Source organism: Cynara cardunculus, unplaced genomic scaffold, assembly GCF_001531365.2.
Source record: "Cynara cardunculus var. scolymus isolate 2C unplaced genomic scaffold, CcrdV1 Un_Scaffold_7388, whole genome shotgun sequence".
Classification (NCBI taxonomy): domain Eukaryota; kingdom Viridiplantae; phylum Streptophyta; class Magnoliopsida; order Asterales; family Asteraceae; genus Cynara; species Cynara cardunculus.
In genome coordinates this window covers 2,298-15,000 of record NW_020203523.1, presented here as the reverse complement: position 1 = coordinate 15,000, position 12,703 = coordinate 2,298, and the positions used below count along the sequence as shown (strand labels likewise).

General features: G+C 34.7%; 1 protein-coding gene across 1 annotated transcript in view; it reads right to left on the bottom strand.

The window, feature by feature from the left end:
- Positions 1-7,071, bottom strand: part of LOC112504929 (uncharacterized protein At4g06598-like) — a 7,561-nt gene extending 490 nt beyond the window's left edge. Inside the window, exons 1-5 of the mRNA XM_025108885.1 lie at positions 6,870-7,071; positions 4,769-5,521; positions 3,249-3,324; positions 3,058-3,184; positions 1-93 (exon numbers count right to left, since the gene is read on the bottom strand). The exon at positions 1-93 is cut by the window's left edge and continues 490 nt beyond it. Of these exons, the coding sequence (XP_024964653.1) occupies positions 1-93; positions 3,058-3,184; positions 3,249-3,324; positions 4,769-5,505 (1,033 nt within the window). The 5' untranslated portion in view covers positions 5,506-5,521; positions 6,870-7,071. The remainder of the gene's footprint in view (positions 94-3,057; positions 3,185-3,248; positions 3,325-4,768; positions 5,522-6,869) is intronic.
- Positions 7,072-12,703: the final 5,632 nt, after the last annotated feature.

Here is a 12,703-nt window from a genome sequence, read left to right as displayed (position 1 = left end):
GCTGCTGCTGCGGTTGTGGTTGTTGTTGTTGTTGTTGTTGCTGATACAAGGCTCGGAGTCTCCCGATTTCTCTCTCCAAAACTTCATGCTCCACTAAGAAAATAACTGATTTAGTTTCCACATGATATAATTCTACAGTAAAAACATTGGATTGACAAGATAACAATAAAAGATTACTCTTCTAGCTCATAAAACATGTGACCAAAAGCTATTTCTAAGTTATAACGGAGACAATTTGACAGGCTTTTACATCTGACGTTTTTTTCACAAACCAAAGGGAAAAACATTTTTACAAGATAACAGAGAAGAAACGAATAATGGGTGTCTTATATGCTACTAATGTTTGGAATAGGATGGAGATCCAAAGCAACGTTCTTAGCATGCTATACGTAACCAAAGGGTCATTGGCCCAACGGTACCTGGGTTACCAGTAGAACCCAACCTCCCAAGAGGTCATGGATTCAAACCCCCACCAAAGGCGAGGAATGTGCACAAGTATTTGCCGTATATAAATATCATATACTTAAAAAAAGGCTATAGCAAGGGCTATGAGAGCAGACTAGTAACAAAAGAAACAACACAACATTATATCTATCCCATAACCTTCATCCAAAGGTATTCCTCCCAGGTTATAGTTCTGCAGTATGACCTGGCCTAGTCGTGTGTGTCAATAAACATGATATTTATCCAAAAAATATGCATCATAGTACTTCCTGTATTTAAAATTTTCTATCATTAGAACGCTCAGCACCAAGTCTAGTTTGACATTGTGTTATGTGGGCAAAACATGTTTTTGCATTTGGAGTTAGTACCTATGGGAATTCGGTGCTTGACAATAAGCAAATTTATTAAAGCCTTATAGCACAGATTTTATATTTTGGAGAAGCAGAAAGTCTGACTTCAAGAAAAATCAATTTAACATTGGAAAACTAGGCCTAAGGTATGAGAAAAGGGCTTAATATTGATATTAATTTATGTTTGCTAGCATGTATTCACCAAAGGAGGGAGATGAAACAGCCAGATTAGTGAGATGATAATGTTCATTTGCATGTTAGTAGATCTGCTGTTCAACCAGGTGTAATATATGGTGAATAGGGTCTTTGTTTGAATAGAGATGGATTTGGTGGTTTTGTTAAAGTAGGTATGTTGTTCTTGAGTTGCTTTCTTTTTCCCGGGATAGGAGTAGGTTTCTCAATCTTTAATTAGTCGTACAGTTTCCAAGGTTACTTTGAAAGTTCACAAACTTTTGGGTGTGCCACATTGATATGGTTCTGTAATGTGTGATGCAATATCTCCTTTCGTGTGATAACTTAAGTTTATCTGCCATTTACACTACCAATCAGCCCTAACACCCACCCCCACACAAATACACCATCAGAGAAGAAAATGAGATCAAGAAAGGAGATGATAGATCGATATGAATCAAGGTAAGGAAGTAGAGATCAAGATTAGCCAAAAAGGAAGAAAAGGAAGATTGACGGCCAATAACAGTGATGGTGATGTGATGTTGGTGGTTATGGGTAAACAGGGCAAAACGTATCTAGCAAGGAGGGTGTGAGCATGCATACCAACCAAAAAAGCATTAGTTTTAAGTTTTTGTTCTGTAAAAAATTACTAGCTGCATGCCTGTAAAACTTTGTTATGACAATGCAACACCAATTTGGAATTCCTGGATCCACCATTGTGGTAAATGGTACTCTAGTGTCAAATCCGAGTTCTTATACCCAGATGTGCCACACAGATGCCATGTGGATGAGCAATTGGGCCTACCAAGAATTTTTTTCCAAGGCTCAAGAACATCCTAGAAGACCCCATAGCATTCGGCATGATGTTCTAGATTTCTCTTGTATCATGTAGGGTGTTCACGATGCTTGTAGTAGTGTTGGATTCATGAGACAGAACCTAGAAGGCTCCTTGGTCTAGATTGGTCTCAAGGGGATATCCTCACTTGTAATTATCGAGTGATGGCATGAGTTGTATGAGAGAAATCACGAAGAATACAACACAAAGACATTCCTCAAACTCTTTTAAGCGTTCTCGATAGCTTGTTATCTAGAGTTCCCTTATGATGCGTTTGGTACATGGGACGGGAAAGAACAAAAACTTGTCCCATGTTTGTTTGACATTAGACTGGGACAGGACTAGAGTGGGACAATGCACTATCTTTGTCCCACTTAAATAGATGGGAAAAAATTAGAGGGATGGACAAATTTGGTAAATTACTAAACTACCCATGTCAAATTAAAATCCTAAAACCTTACATGGTACTTTCTGTAATGACACACTAATATTTGTGCTAGTCAGGCCTCTTTGCATGGTACACACAAATATTCGTGTGTCATTGCAGAAAGTACCATACAAAGATAACTGGGTGGTAAAAAGGATTTTCTTTGAATAGATAAGAGTTGATTTTCTCAACTAGATATAATTAAAAGTCTAATCAAAAGCATGAAATAGTAAGCAATAGAATTGTTTTACACTAAGCACTTCCCTATATTCATTTTTAATGCAGCCGAATGCAAGTAGAGACGTTGCAGAGTAGTCTAAGCATCTAGAAAAACATATCATCCATACTAGAAGAGTAATTTAATCCAGATGAATAAAGCTTGTTCATTTAAGTCACTAGGTCAATATTATGTGAGAAATAATATGAAAGCAAATAGTTCATATATCTACTATATCCCAAAATTGATATTATGAAAGAGAACATGTAAGTGCAAAAACATAACCTCAACAATATCCTTGATTCCTGTTGACTTATATATACAACTTCTAATTTTTCCTAGTTGTCCCAGAAACTTTTTCATTCATCGTGACTTGTTTAGCTATCCTCCTGTGCCTCATTTTCTCAGGGCAAGAAATCATAAATTTCTGTCAGTTCGTCAGTGAAAGACAGTTTGATTCATCAGCTTATCTAACACATGGCATTATTCCTACCTGATGCTGGCTAGTGGAAAATATTCCAAACTCACATTCTACACTTAAGCCTAGTCGTAGAAGTAGGGACAAGTTGCAAAGGACAAACCAAACCAGTAACTGATGTGTATAGAAACTTACAACACTTGATGAGTTGCTCCTGAGCCAAATTATCCAAACGCTGTTTCAGTGCCTTGTTCTCCATGCTCAGAATAAGGCTTTGCTGGTTCAGAAACTCCAGCTCAGCTGAAACCTCAGAACCTTCTGCCTGAAATTAGAGCAGATGTAACACGACAAGAAACCACAAAAGTTTTTCTAAAATTCTAATCTACCTGTAAAGCTTGCACATTTCTCTCTAGCTCGGCAATATACTGAAGCTTCCGCACCCGGGAACGTTGAGCAAATTGCCTGTATTAGACAGCTATCAGATTTCTAAAATGCAGAACAGTTATAAAATTTTATGATGTTAATAAATCCATATAATACCACACAACTTATTTTTACTTTATCACTTGTCAATTTAAATAAAAAATTAACAGCTGATATTTCCAAACCATATAAGAGTTGCTTGACTATCAAAGTTTCTGACATGTCAGGTTATCATTTCACTCTTCCAATTTGTGGATCTTAATCCATAATAGAATTGGAATCTTTTACAGAAAACAGCAATAAAAATTTGTTAAGTTCAGAAATATCACAAAACCAAGGAGCCATCGCTCGTAGATGAGGTAAATATTTGTCTCACCAACACCAGAAAATGGGTATCATCAACAATGTCATCCTTTATAGAGGGCTCATATTTAGTAAGTAAAAAGAGATCTACAAAAAAAATGAATAATCAATCTGTCACCTAGTAATCATAAGGTGATGCGACTGTATTTTGTACCCTGAAAGATTTCAACTCTAAGAGACTTTTGAAAACACACTGGACTACAACAGATCAAAATAAGAAAAAGAAATAGTGACTTCATAACTTCCTGTACATGTATGAAGAATCTGCTTGTAACTCCCCTAAAACTGCTAACTAAGTTTTTGATCAGACACTCAAAGAACCTGCAATTGAGAAAACTTCAAAGACACAGTTTATCTAATAACTCTGTGAACTTACTTGGTTTATCCTACAAAGTGGTGAAACTAAGTTTAAACAAACATTAAGAACATAATGTGCAAAGAAATATAGGTTGGGAGGCGGGAAAACAAAAGAAGAATGAAACACATCATATATGTGTTGACAGCTTCGACGAAGAAACTTAATACAGGACAAGGGGAATAATTAACAAGCGAGTAGTGGGGTCCTAGTGCAAGTGAAAAAAAGAAGTACAATGCCTCACAAAGCTATTTTTCATATTTGCCTTTGGTCTCGAAGAGTAAAATTTCAAAACTCATCTAAAAAAGCAGCAACACCTAATGCCTCATGTTTTGTGCTCAATGTCAATCAACGTAGGTAGCACACACATGCCTTCTATTGAATATCTAAATATTTTTAAATGACAATTGTGACTGGAAGGTCAGAGTTGGAGTCAAAGAAATAGTCTATATACAAAAATGAAAAAGGAATCCACGCTGTTTAGGGACATACATAGATGCTGTCGAATAGCCAATCGATAAAGCTAATAGTAACACTGAATGTAACAGAAAACACAAGATCTATTGAAGTGATTCCCCTTCCAACTTCATCCTATCTCTCCAATTCAATGTCTTACACCAGTTTTCGTTTCAATAGTTATTTTGAAAAACTTTCCTATGTTCAAAATTCAAAATAAATGGTCTTACAAAATTGCAGGAATGTAGATAGATTTAACCGTGATTGATGTGGTGGGGGGGAAGAAAAAGAACAGAAGAGAATCCTTACTGCTTGGCACGTTTTGTATCTGTTTCTGATGCAAAAGGCTTAGTATTAGAAGAATCCTTTCTTTCAGAAGTGTTTATATCTTGAGGCCCAGTTTCAGCTGAATCTTGTGGCCCAGCTTCCGCTGCATCTTGCTTTTCATTTGTTGTTGAAGCAATTCCATTGAGCTGCTGTGAAGCACCTAAGGATACTGTCCTTCGTAGACCAGAGTTGTGGCGAGAGGAAGCTGTACCAGTAGAATGTGAATTTTGTGGTGAATCCCATGTTCGAGTCTTATTGTTTATCACAGGATTTGGCTCAGCATAGAATGACATATTTTGAGCATCTTTATAGAAATCAAAGTCTTGAGATGCCCATGAAGGAGCAGAAGTCAAATTCCTCATCCAGTGCTCATTTTTCACAGCATATTCTGTATTTGCAGCATTAGCCGCCTCCAAAAATGTAAAAGAGTCGCTTGATGAGCGGCGATGGCCTCTTTGTTCAGGTGTTTCTGGCTCGTTAAGAAGTTCATCCAGCCAGGAGGGCTGCTCTTCAACCAGAAGGCTTTCAGAGGAAGCACGTTGATGGTGTGGATTCCCATCTCTATAGTTAGGTGTTCCTTTAGGTCCAATTGCAGCACTTGAGATATAATCAGAATATGATGGAGCAATGCTTGGAAATGGACACTTAGGGGGAAGTAGAGAGTGCCTTCCATTGTACATCATATTTCTCGTTGTTGACGGCCCTCTAGAGTTTGCCATGGCCAAACCATAAACCCTACCAAAGACAAAAAGCAAAACCATATTACACAACAAATAGATGTAGACAAAAGTACTCTTCATACTATTGCTATGACTATAAACATACAGAGACAGGTTAGAAATTCAAGTGAATGCTATCTAAAAATCCACAGAAAAACTATGTTTCATCATATATGCTTTCCCAAGTACTTTAGAAAAAAGAAGATGAATCAACATAAGATAAAGCTGCAAACAAAGCTTCAAAAGTTGAGTTCCACCATGAGGTGGTTATGTGCTCAATCTGGTCATGCATGACAAGGCCTGATGCAACTTCAACGTGTGCCAGCCTGGTCTAAACACATTGCTGCCTGCCTAGAATCAAATACACAAATTTGATTTTACAACTTACAAACCAAACCCAAATGATATACCGCTCGAAAGCAGGGTGGGATGTAGGCAGACCTAACTTCAAGCCTATACAACTGAAAAACCAATCTTTACAAGTTCCTCACTTATTCTGTCTTATCCATGCTCTTTTCCTTAAAATGCCATTATGTTGGCAGCAAATAGGAAGGCCAAATTTTCTAAAATTGGAACAATAAGGAAAAACTTGATCATGCTGGGAAGTGAGGCTGTGTATCTGTCAGGCTGCTTGGTTTAACCTATCGCTAATGCACCAACACCAAATAATCCTCAAGGAGTATTCATTCCTTGTATCTCATGTGTGGGGACTTGAGATAACACATAGACTTCTGGACAAATATAAAAGCCCACAGATCCAGTTGTTCTCGAATAGACCTTAGAAGCACCATACCGAGTTACCAATAAGTCGGTTAGCAAGGTATTTTGGAACATTGGCTAGTCCCACGGTCCCACCACCAAAAAGGGCCTTCCTAATAAACCCATCATCATAATACAGCACAATAATTTTCACATTATTGATTTAATTCTTGATAATTGTGCTATTTCAATCATGTTTGTGAATGAAGAAACAAATTTATAGAACATTTACAACCACCAAATTTAACTGCTACCACTCACTACTAAACCTAATAACTTAATACCACCTGCCGAACACTTGGCTAATGATACGATCACGAGCAGGTTCCAGATTTCACACTCAATCAAACGCCAACACCAATACAAAAATCACAAGCAATCAAAGAACAAAAAGTGAATTCGAACTTATCTATGATCATATGATTCATCCTCTCCTGGCAATTAATCTTACCCCCAAGCTGTGGCCTTCTCCCCCGATAACGAAACAAAACTGTCTAAAACCTCAAATAACAATGACTTCTTCTTTGTTTACAATTTGTCAAAGCCAAATGATTTGCAAGCTCGAACCAAGCAAGAAACAAACGAAGCCTTAAATTGAGTTTTACCTTTATATTACGCAGTGATTCACAGGAGAAACATAGATTGTGGATGGAATAGAATGGAAGTTCAGGTTGTTCTTGCTGATCCTAATTTTCCATTATTAGGGTTTTCTTGATCTTGGAGAGGAAGGCTTTTTGCCCCCTTTTTTTGTGCTGTGCTGTCTTTCGAATCTTTTCGTTTGTCGTTGACGTTGCTTGGGTTGTTGGTTGATGAATAAGGCTCCACTTTTCTAGGCCCAAACGGATGCTTTTTGGGACCGATGCATTTTATTTTAAAGAAAATTGCATTTTTCATCCTTGTAGTTTGTTATAAGTTTCTATTTTAGTCCTCTTGGTTTTAAAATTATGGTTTTTGTCTCCATGGTTGTCAATTCTATTTGTTTTTTATTCTTAGTACTGACTCCGTTAAAAAGAGTCCGTTAAGTGAGTTGTACCTCTTCTTCATCTACCTCGATCATAAACTTATCCTTCAACCTATGGTTGACCACCACTGGCACCCTCAAAGCAAATCGACCTAGATATGAAAAACCCACTTCCAAGATCACTAATCCATGCGGTACCGTTCCCTTGGAAATTTAGTTTACCGACATTGATCTCTCAGAGCAAACCCACTTAGACCTGAAGCTCATTTCTCTGTTTATTGCTATGATAATGTACTCTTCGGAAGGATGGCGATAATAGGTTGGAGAGAGAAACATGTAAGTTTACATAGAAAAATAAATAGATAGAAGCTAGTGGTCTGCTTTTGGATAAGGTGTCATATTCCATAATTAATATATGTAACTGAATTTCTTTATGATTTTAAGAATTGGGTTTTGTAGGAAGAGAGAATCAAGATGGATCATGGTAGAATTCAAGCACATAATTCGCATGGACATTGTGTGTGTGTGTGTGTGTGTGTATTTCTTGGTCATGGTGGATGTATCAGTAGGAGCTTGTAGTTGGGAAATAAATGTTTTTTGTTCTTTTGTTCTTTTGTTCTTGTGATTCTTCTTTTTTCAATATCTTTTCAAAATCTTTTGTTTGAAGTATACAAGTCTATAGTAAATAAGAAATCTGTAAATGACGAAGAATAGTATTGTGATGGTTCTTTTAGTTTTTTAGTTGAACACAAGGTTGCCGAAGGAGAAGGGGGAGGGGCGAAAATGGAGGCTATGATGAAGGRGTAGTCGGAGATGGAGCATATGAAGATAGAGATGAGTTTACCAGAGCTTGGGTATTGTTGTCAGAGGTGTAGGAGGTCAACTGGGAGGTGAAGGGGGAAGGGATTACTTGTTCAGTTTATGCAACCTCGGATTTCAATAGAAAGATGACATAACACTTCYGYCACAGTTATATAATACCACATGATGATGTTATAGAATTGTCACGGTATCAACAATCGGATCAGACGACCTCTCAAGAGCACACACAGGTCAACGTGGTATCGATACATTATTATTTATATTAGAYGTCGTGAATCCTAGCACATCACAGTGTTACCATCCTRCACCGTAGGAGTATAGYACTTGTCATATACTAAAGGTCTATAGYCTTCTCCTATCACCTCAGGTTTTCTTATATATCTTAATTCTGAAAGTTAATGCATTTTCATACAGAAAATTAGTTGTTAATTAATTCAATGTAATCTTCWRTGAAATATTAATCACCTGAAACAAATAGTTAGACAATAATGTTAACAAGACACYTCTGTACTTTCACATCGGCTTTGRTCTTAATTTTTCCKTACACCCCAAGTTAAGACATTTAGTCCATCATTACTCGGTTTCTTYTTGCGAAGGATGTAAAKAATGAAAAATAAATAATTACTCAGTAAATTATAGAAAATAAATTGCGAGAATGTAAAAGACTGTAAATTAAAGTGCATAAATATAAATGACTAAAATATAAATGGTTGAAATGTAAATTACAGAAAAGTAAAGTACAGAAAAATAAATTGCAGTAATTAAAATACTGAAAATTAAATACTAAAAATTAAATTRCAGAAAAGTAAAATGCAAGGAAATATCAAGTACTATAAAAGAAATGACATAAAATAAAATAAAGAAACTTGCACTCCAAGTCACAAAACTTGCAAAACAAGTTTTGTCACTAAAAGTGAGAAAATACTTGTAAACATTTGGAAAACGTATTTTTAGCTAARAAAATTAATCRTGAGCCACAAAKGATGAAATCCAATGTATTGCAACAGTGATCGATTAATTCCAACTTATAACAGAAATTAGAAAGCTTTTGAGAATTGAAAGTAAACAAGAAGGAGATGAAATTTGGAATACTAGACCTTTGGATTAATCTTGAGAACAAACTAGCAATTTTACTTCAACGATTTAGGTTCTTGTTAATCTTGAGAACAAACTAGCATTTTACTTCAATGATTTAGGTTCTTGTTAAGCAAGAAAGCCTAAAGCTAGACAAAAAATGGAAAGCAATATTAAACCCAAAGGCTAATTGTATCTTTTTAAGCTAGTAACAATTCTTATTTATAATAAGGACAAGACTTATGAAAGAAGATAKGTCATTAGTACAAAAGAGAAGCTTAAACTATAAATTAGCCCATASCCTATGTCTAAAATCTGCAGCTAAATTCATAAGCCCAAAGTTTCGGCCCAAAAATAAGGATGCAGACCACTCCACACTCCTATAGGAATGCTATAGCACCACTCCAGCAAAAGAATCATGTAGGACTGCTACAAAACTCACCAGAAACTTCAAAAATCTGCATAAAAAACAATAACATAAGATTATGACACAATACTACTAATTTATATAAAAGTAAGAAATTACATAAAATGACTAAAATGACTCAATTTAGACACTAATGGGCAAATAAAACAAAGGAAAGTGATTAAGAAAATGATGTAATAAGGTTAATAAATTAACACCTATCAAAGATGCCCGTAAATTTCTCTTTATTGTGTACAATTATAATGATGATAATAATAAGAATAAGAATAAGAATAAGAATAATAATAATAATAATAATAATAATAATAATAATAATAATAATAATAATAATAATAATAATAATAATAATAATAATATGTGATTTAATCAAAATAAGGAATTTTTTTAGAAGTAAAAAAGACCAATATATCTTTCATTTAACATATTTTTAATAGAATTAGTGCAACKGATAATTMTGGATGAYCATCCTGTATTGCTGAATAGAGCACGGATAACTGCTGAAAGCATCTAATAGTAAGCCCACCCCAAGATAAGTGTTGAAAAATTGAAACCCTTCTTATTGGTRAATCTTTTAGATAAACCRGAGAGGATGAACAATAAAAATTATAATATCGAAACCACAAGGACGAAAGTAGCAATTCAAAAAATCACAAGAACAAAAAGGGTAGTTGTAACATCTGAAAATCTTTAAKTAACGTTAATTGGGATTTCGGTTTGTTTTGCAGCTTAGAATTATCATTTATTAAGCTTWTTTAATAAATTSTTGTGGTTATAAATTTTATATGCAAACAAAACTAAGAAAATAAGGTTTGGTATGAAATTGGGCGACTTGGCTGCGACCTAGGGTTRTGGCCAAGGTCRCGTAAAGCACTGTTGGGGMACGAGCAAACAKTGATTGATGAGGCCAAGTGTACRGATTATGCCGTCGAGCATGTTGCATGAACCTCGATCCAAGTGAAGAGATTTCACGAATGTGGTCGGTGTGGAGGAATATTACCCTCAAAAGACTATAATAACAAGTAAATCATGCAAGCATACATGGCTTATAAGTATTGTCCAAAACAAGTAATAATGGTAAGTAATACCAAATATTGTTCCACATAGATTTAATATGTAAAGAGAGTCAGAAAAGTTAACTTTAAATTTCAGAAAAGGGTTTTTGGAAGCAATAAAGCTTCAGAGAGAAAATATATTTGCAAGAGTTGGTAACCAAATACTGAAATGTAACAATAATTAAAAAATAGTATGGATGACAAATCAAGTTAGATTTCAGCAACGCAAGTGTAACGAATATTGCTCTATAAATAGCTYTTTACAACACTACTGGATTGAACGACCTTCCAAGGAAGTGCATATTAGACCATATATTGGAAGTGCACTTGGTACATAAATTCCAAACTAGTACAGATCTTGCTTTTCTTTCCATATAGTTTTGCAATTCATAAGATTACGGTATTTATAACCTCTGTAACACAATTAGTAAAAATATTTGTGTTGTTTTAATTCTAAGTCCAACTCATCTGAATAAAATAACATATGTCAATTTGTCAAATTAAAGATTACCAAATGAAATATTAATACCACTTGTAAATAGCGAAATAAATTGTTATTAACAAGCAAACATCAACTAACACTTGGCGTAATCTCACAACCTTCACTTACATCCATATTAAGATACTTAGCCTAACATGACTGAATGTAAGTGTTTAAAAGTAAATGACATAGATGAAAATGACTGAATGTAAATGACGTAAAAGTAAATTATACGCGAAAAGTAAAGAGAAAGCTAGAAAGGTTGTTGTAACAACTGAYAGTGACGAAGAACACTTAAAAATACTTGCAAAATGATATAAAAAGGTAACAAGAACCCAAAGCTTAGATGAAGCTTTGATCCTGATGACAAAGTGATATTGTTCAAAGTGTTACAATTGTTCAAAAGATTACCCCCACATATATACTAGCAAGAGGGAATCAAAAGTATTGGTGGGTAATATCCATTGGTTATTAACCAACGGGTAAAAGAAAAGATTCATTAGTWYAAAACTTTAAGGTATCTTTGTAGTGACATCTTCCATCTAAATCGTCTGCTATCAGTAYTAGAATATGTCTTTCTCCAAAACTTGACTTTTCACATTATTCAACGGGATTGAGCCAACTGTGCCAATATCTAAWGTCCAGTGTTACARCAACGTATACACCTGCTACAACAATGCTTATGTTAGCATTTCCTCCACCAAATATATAAAAYAGYACCATTCTCGCATCCCTAACTCCAATGAATGTGAAACCATAAAATAAGACTAAAAGACTCAATATAGSACGTAAAATGAAGTTAAAYAAAGTTATAAYTAGGTGCTAAAGTGTATGYTTTTGCACACTTATCAATGGTCGYGGGATTGCTACAAGTCGATTTATATGGCATATGGGTTTTTGGTTAAGTTGTAAGTTATTTCTTYCATATCTTTCTATACGATTTTAAGTCAAAATTAGGAGCTAAARAACCATTTTTAAGAGTTATTAAAGGGYATTTAARTGCATTGAAGTCAAGGACTCAAGCTTTAGAGTTGGAGTTTCAAGATCTACATCTTACTCTTGTGATTCTGCTTGGTTTCTAGGTTTTTATCAAAATCTACGAGCTCATTTTACTCCTTTTTAAAACATTATATATATATATATATATATATATATATAAAGATGTTGTATTTTAGTCTCATAAACTTCCCCTTTTGATGTGTTCCTTATATTTTGGTGATTTTGGAACATCTTGGGTGATTTGGGAGATTTAGAGATTTTTACCCTAATGCAAAATCATATACTTGAGTTCTTGAAATGTGACGTGAAACTTAAGGATTTCAGTTTGTGTTGTTTTGTGTGGGGTTTTGTTAAATTAATCATATTATTGAATATGAAGAGTCATTATTCGAGAAAATATCATTCTTGTTTAAAGGAGTCTTGCAAAAATAATGGATATCATTTGGTATTTGCTCGTTCGGTTTATGCAACCTTAGATTTCAACACAAAAATAAAACTTGACACAAGTATACACATTGAACTACTATCGTCTTGTAACAAGTAATAATGGTATAAGTACCAGATATAATTCCCACAGAGAAAGCTTTGTAAAGTTCTTCAAAATCCAGAAATATAAAAACTAA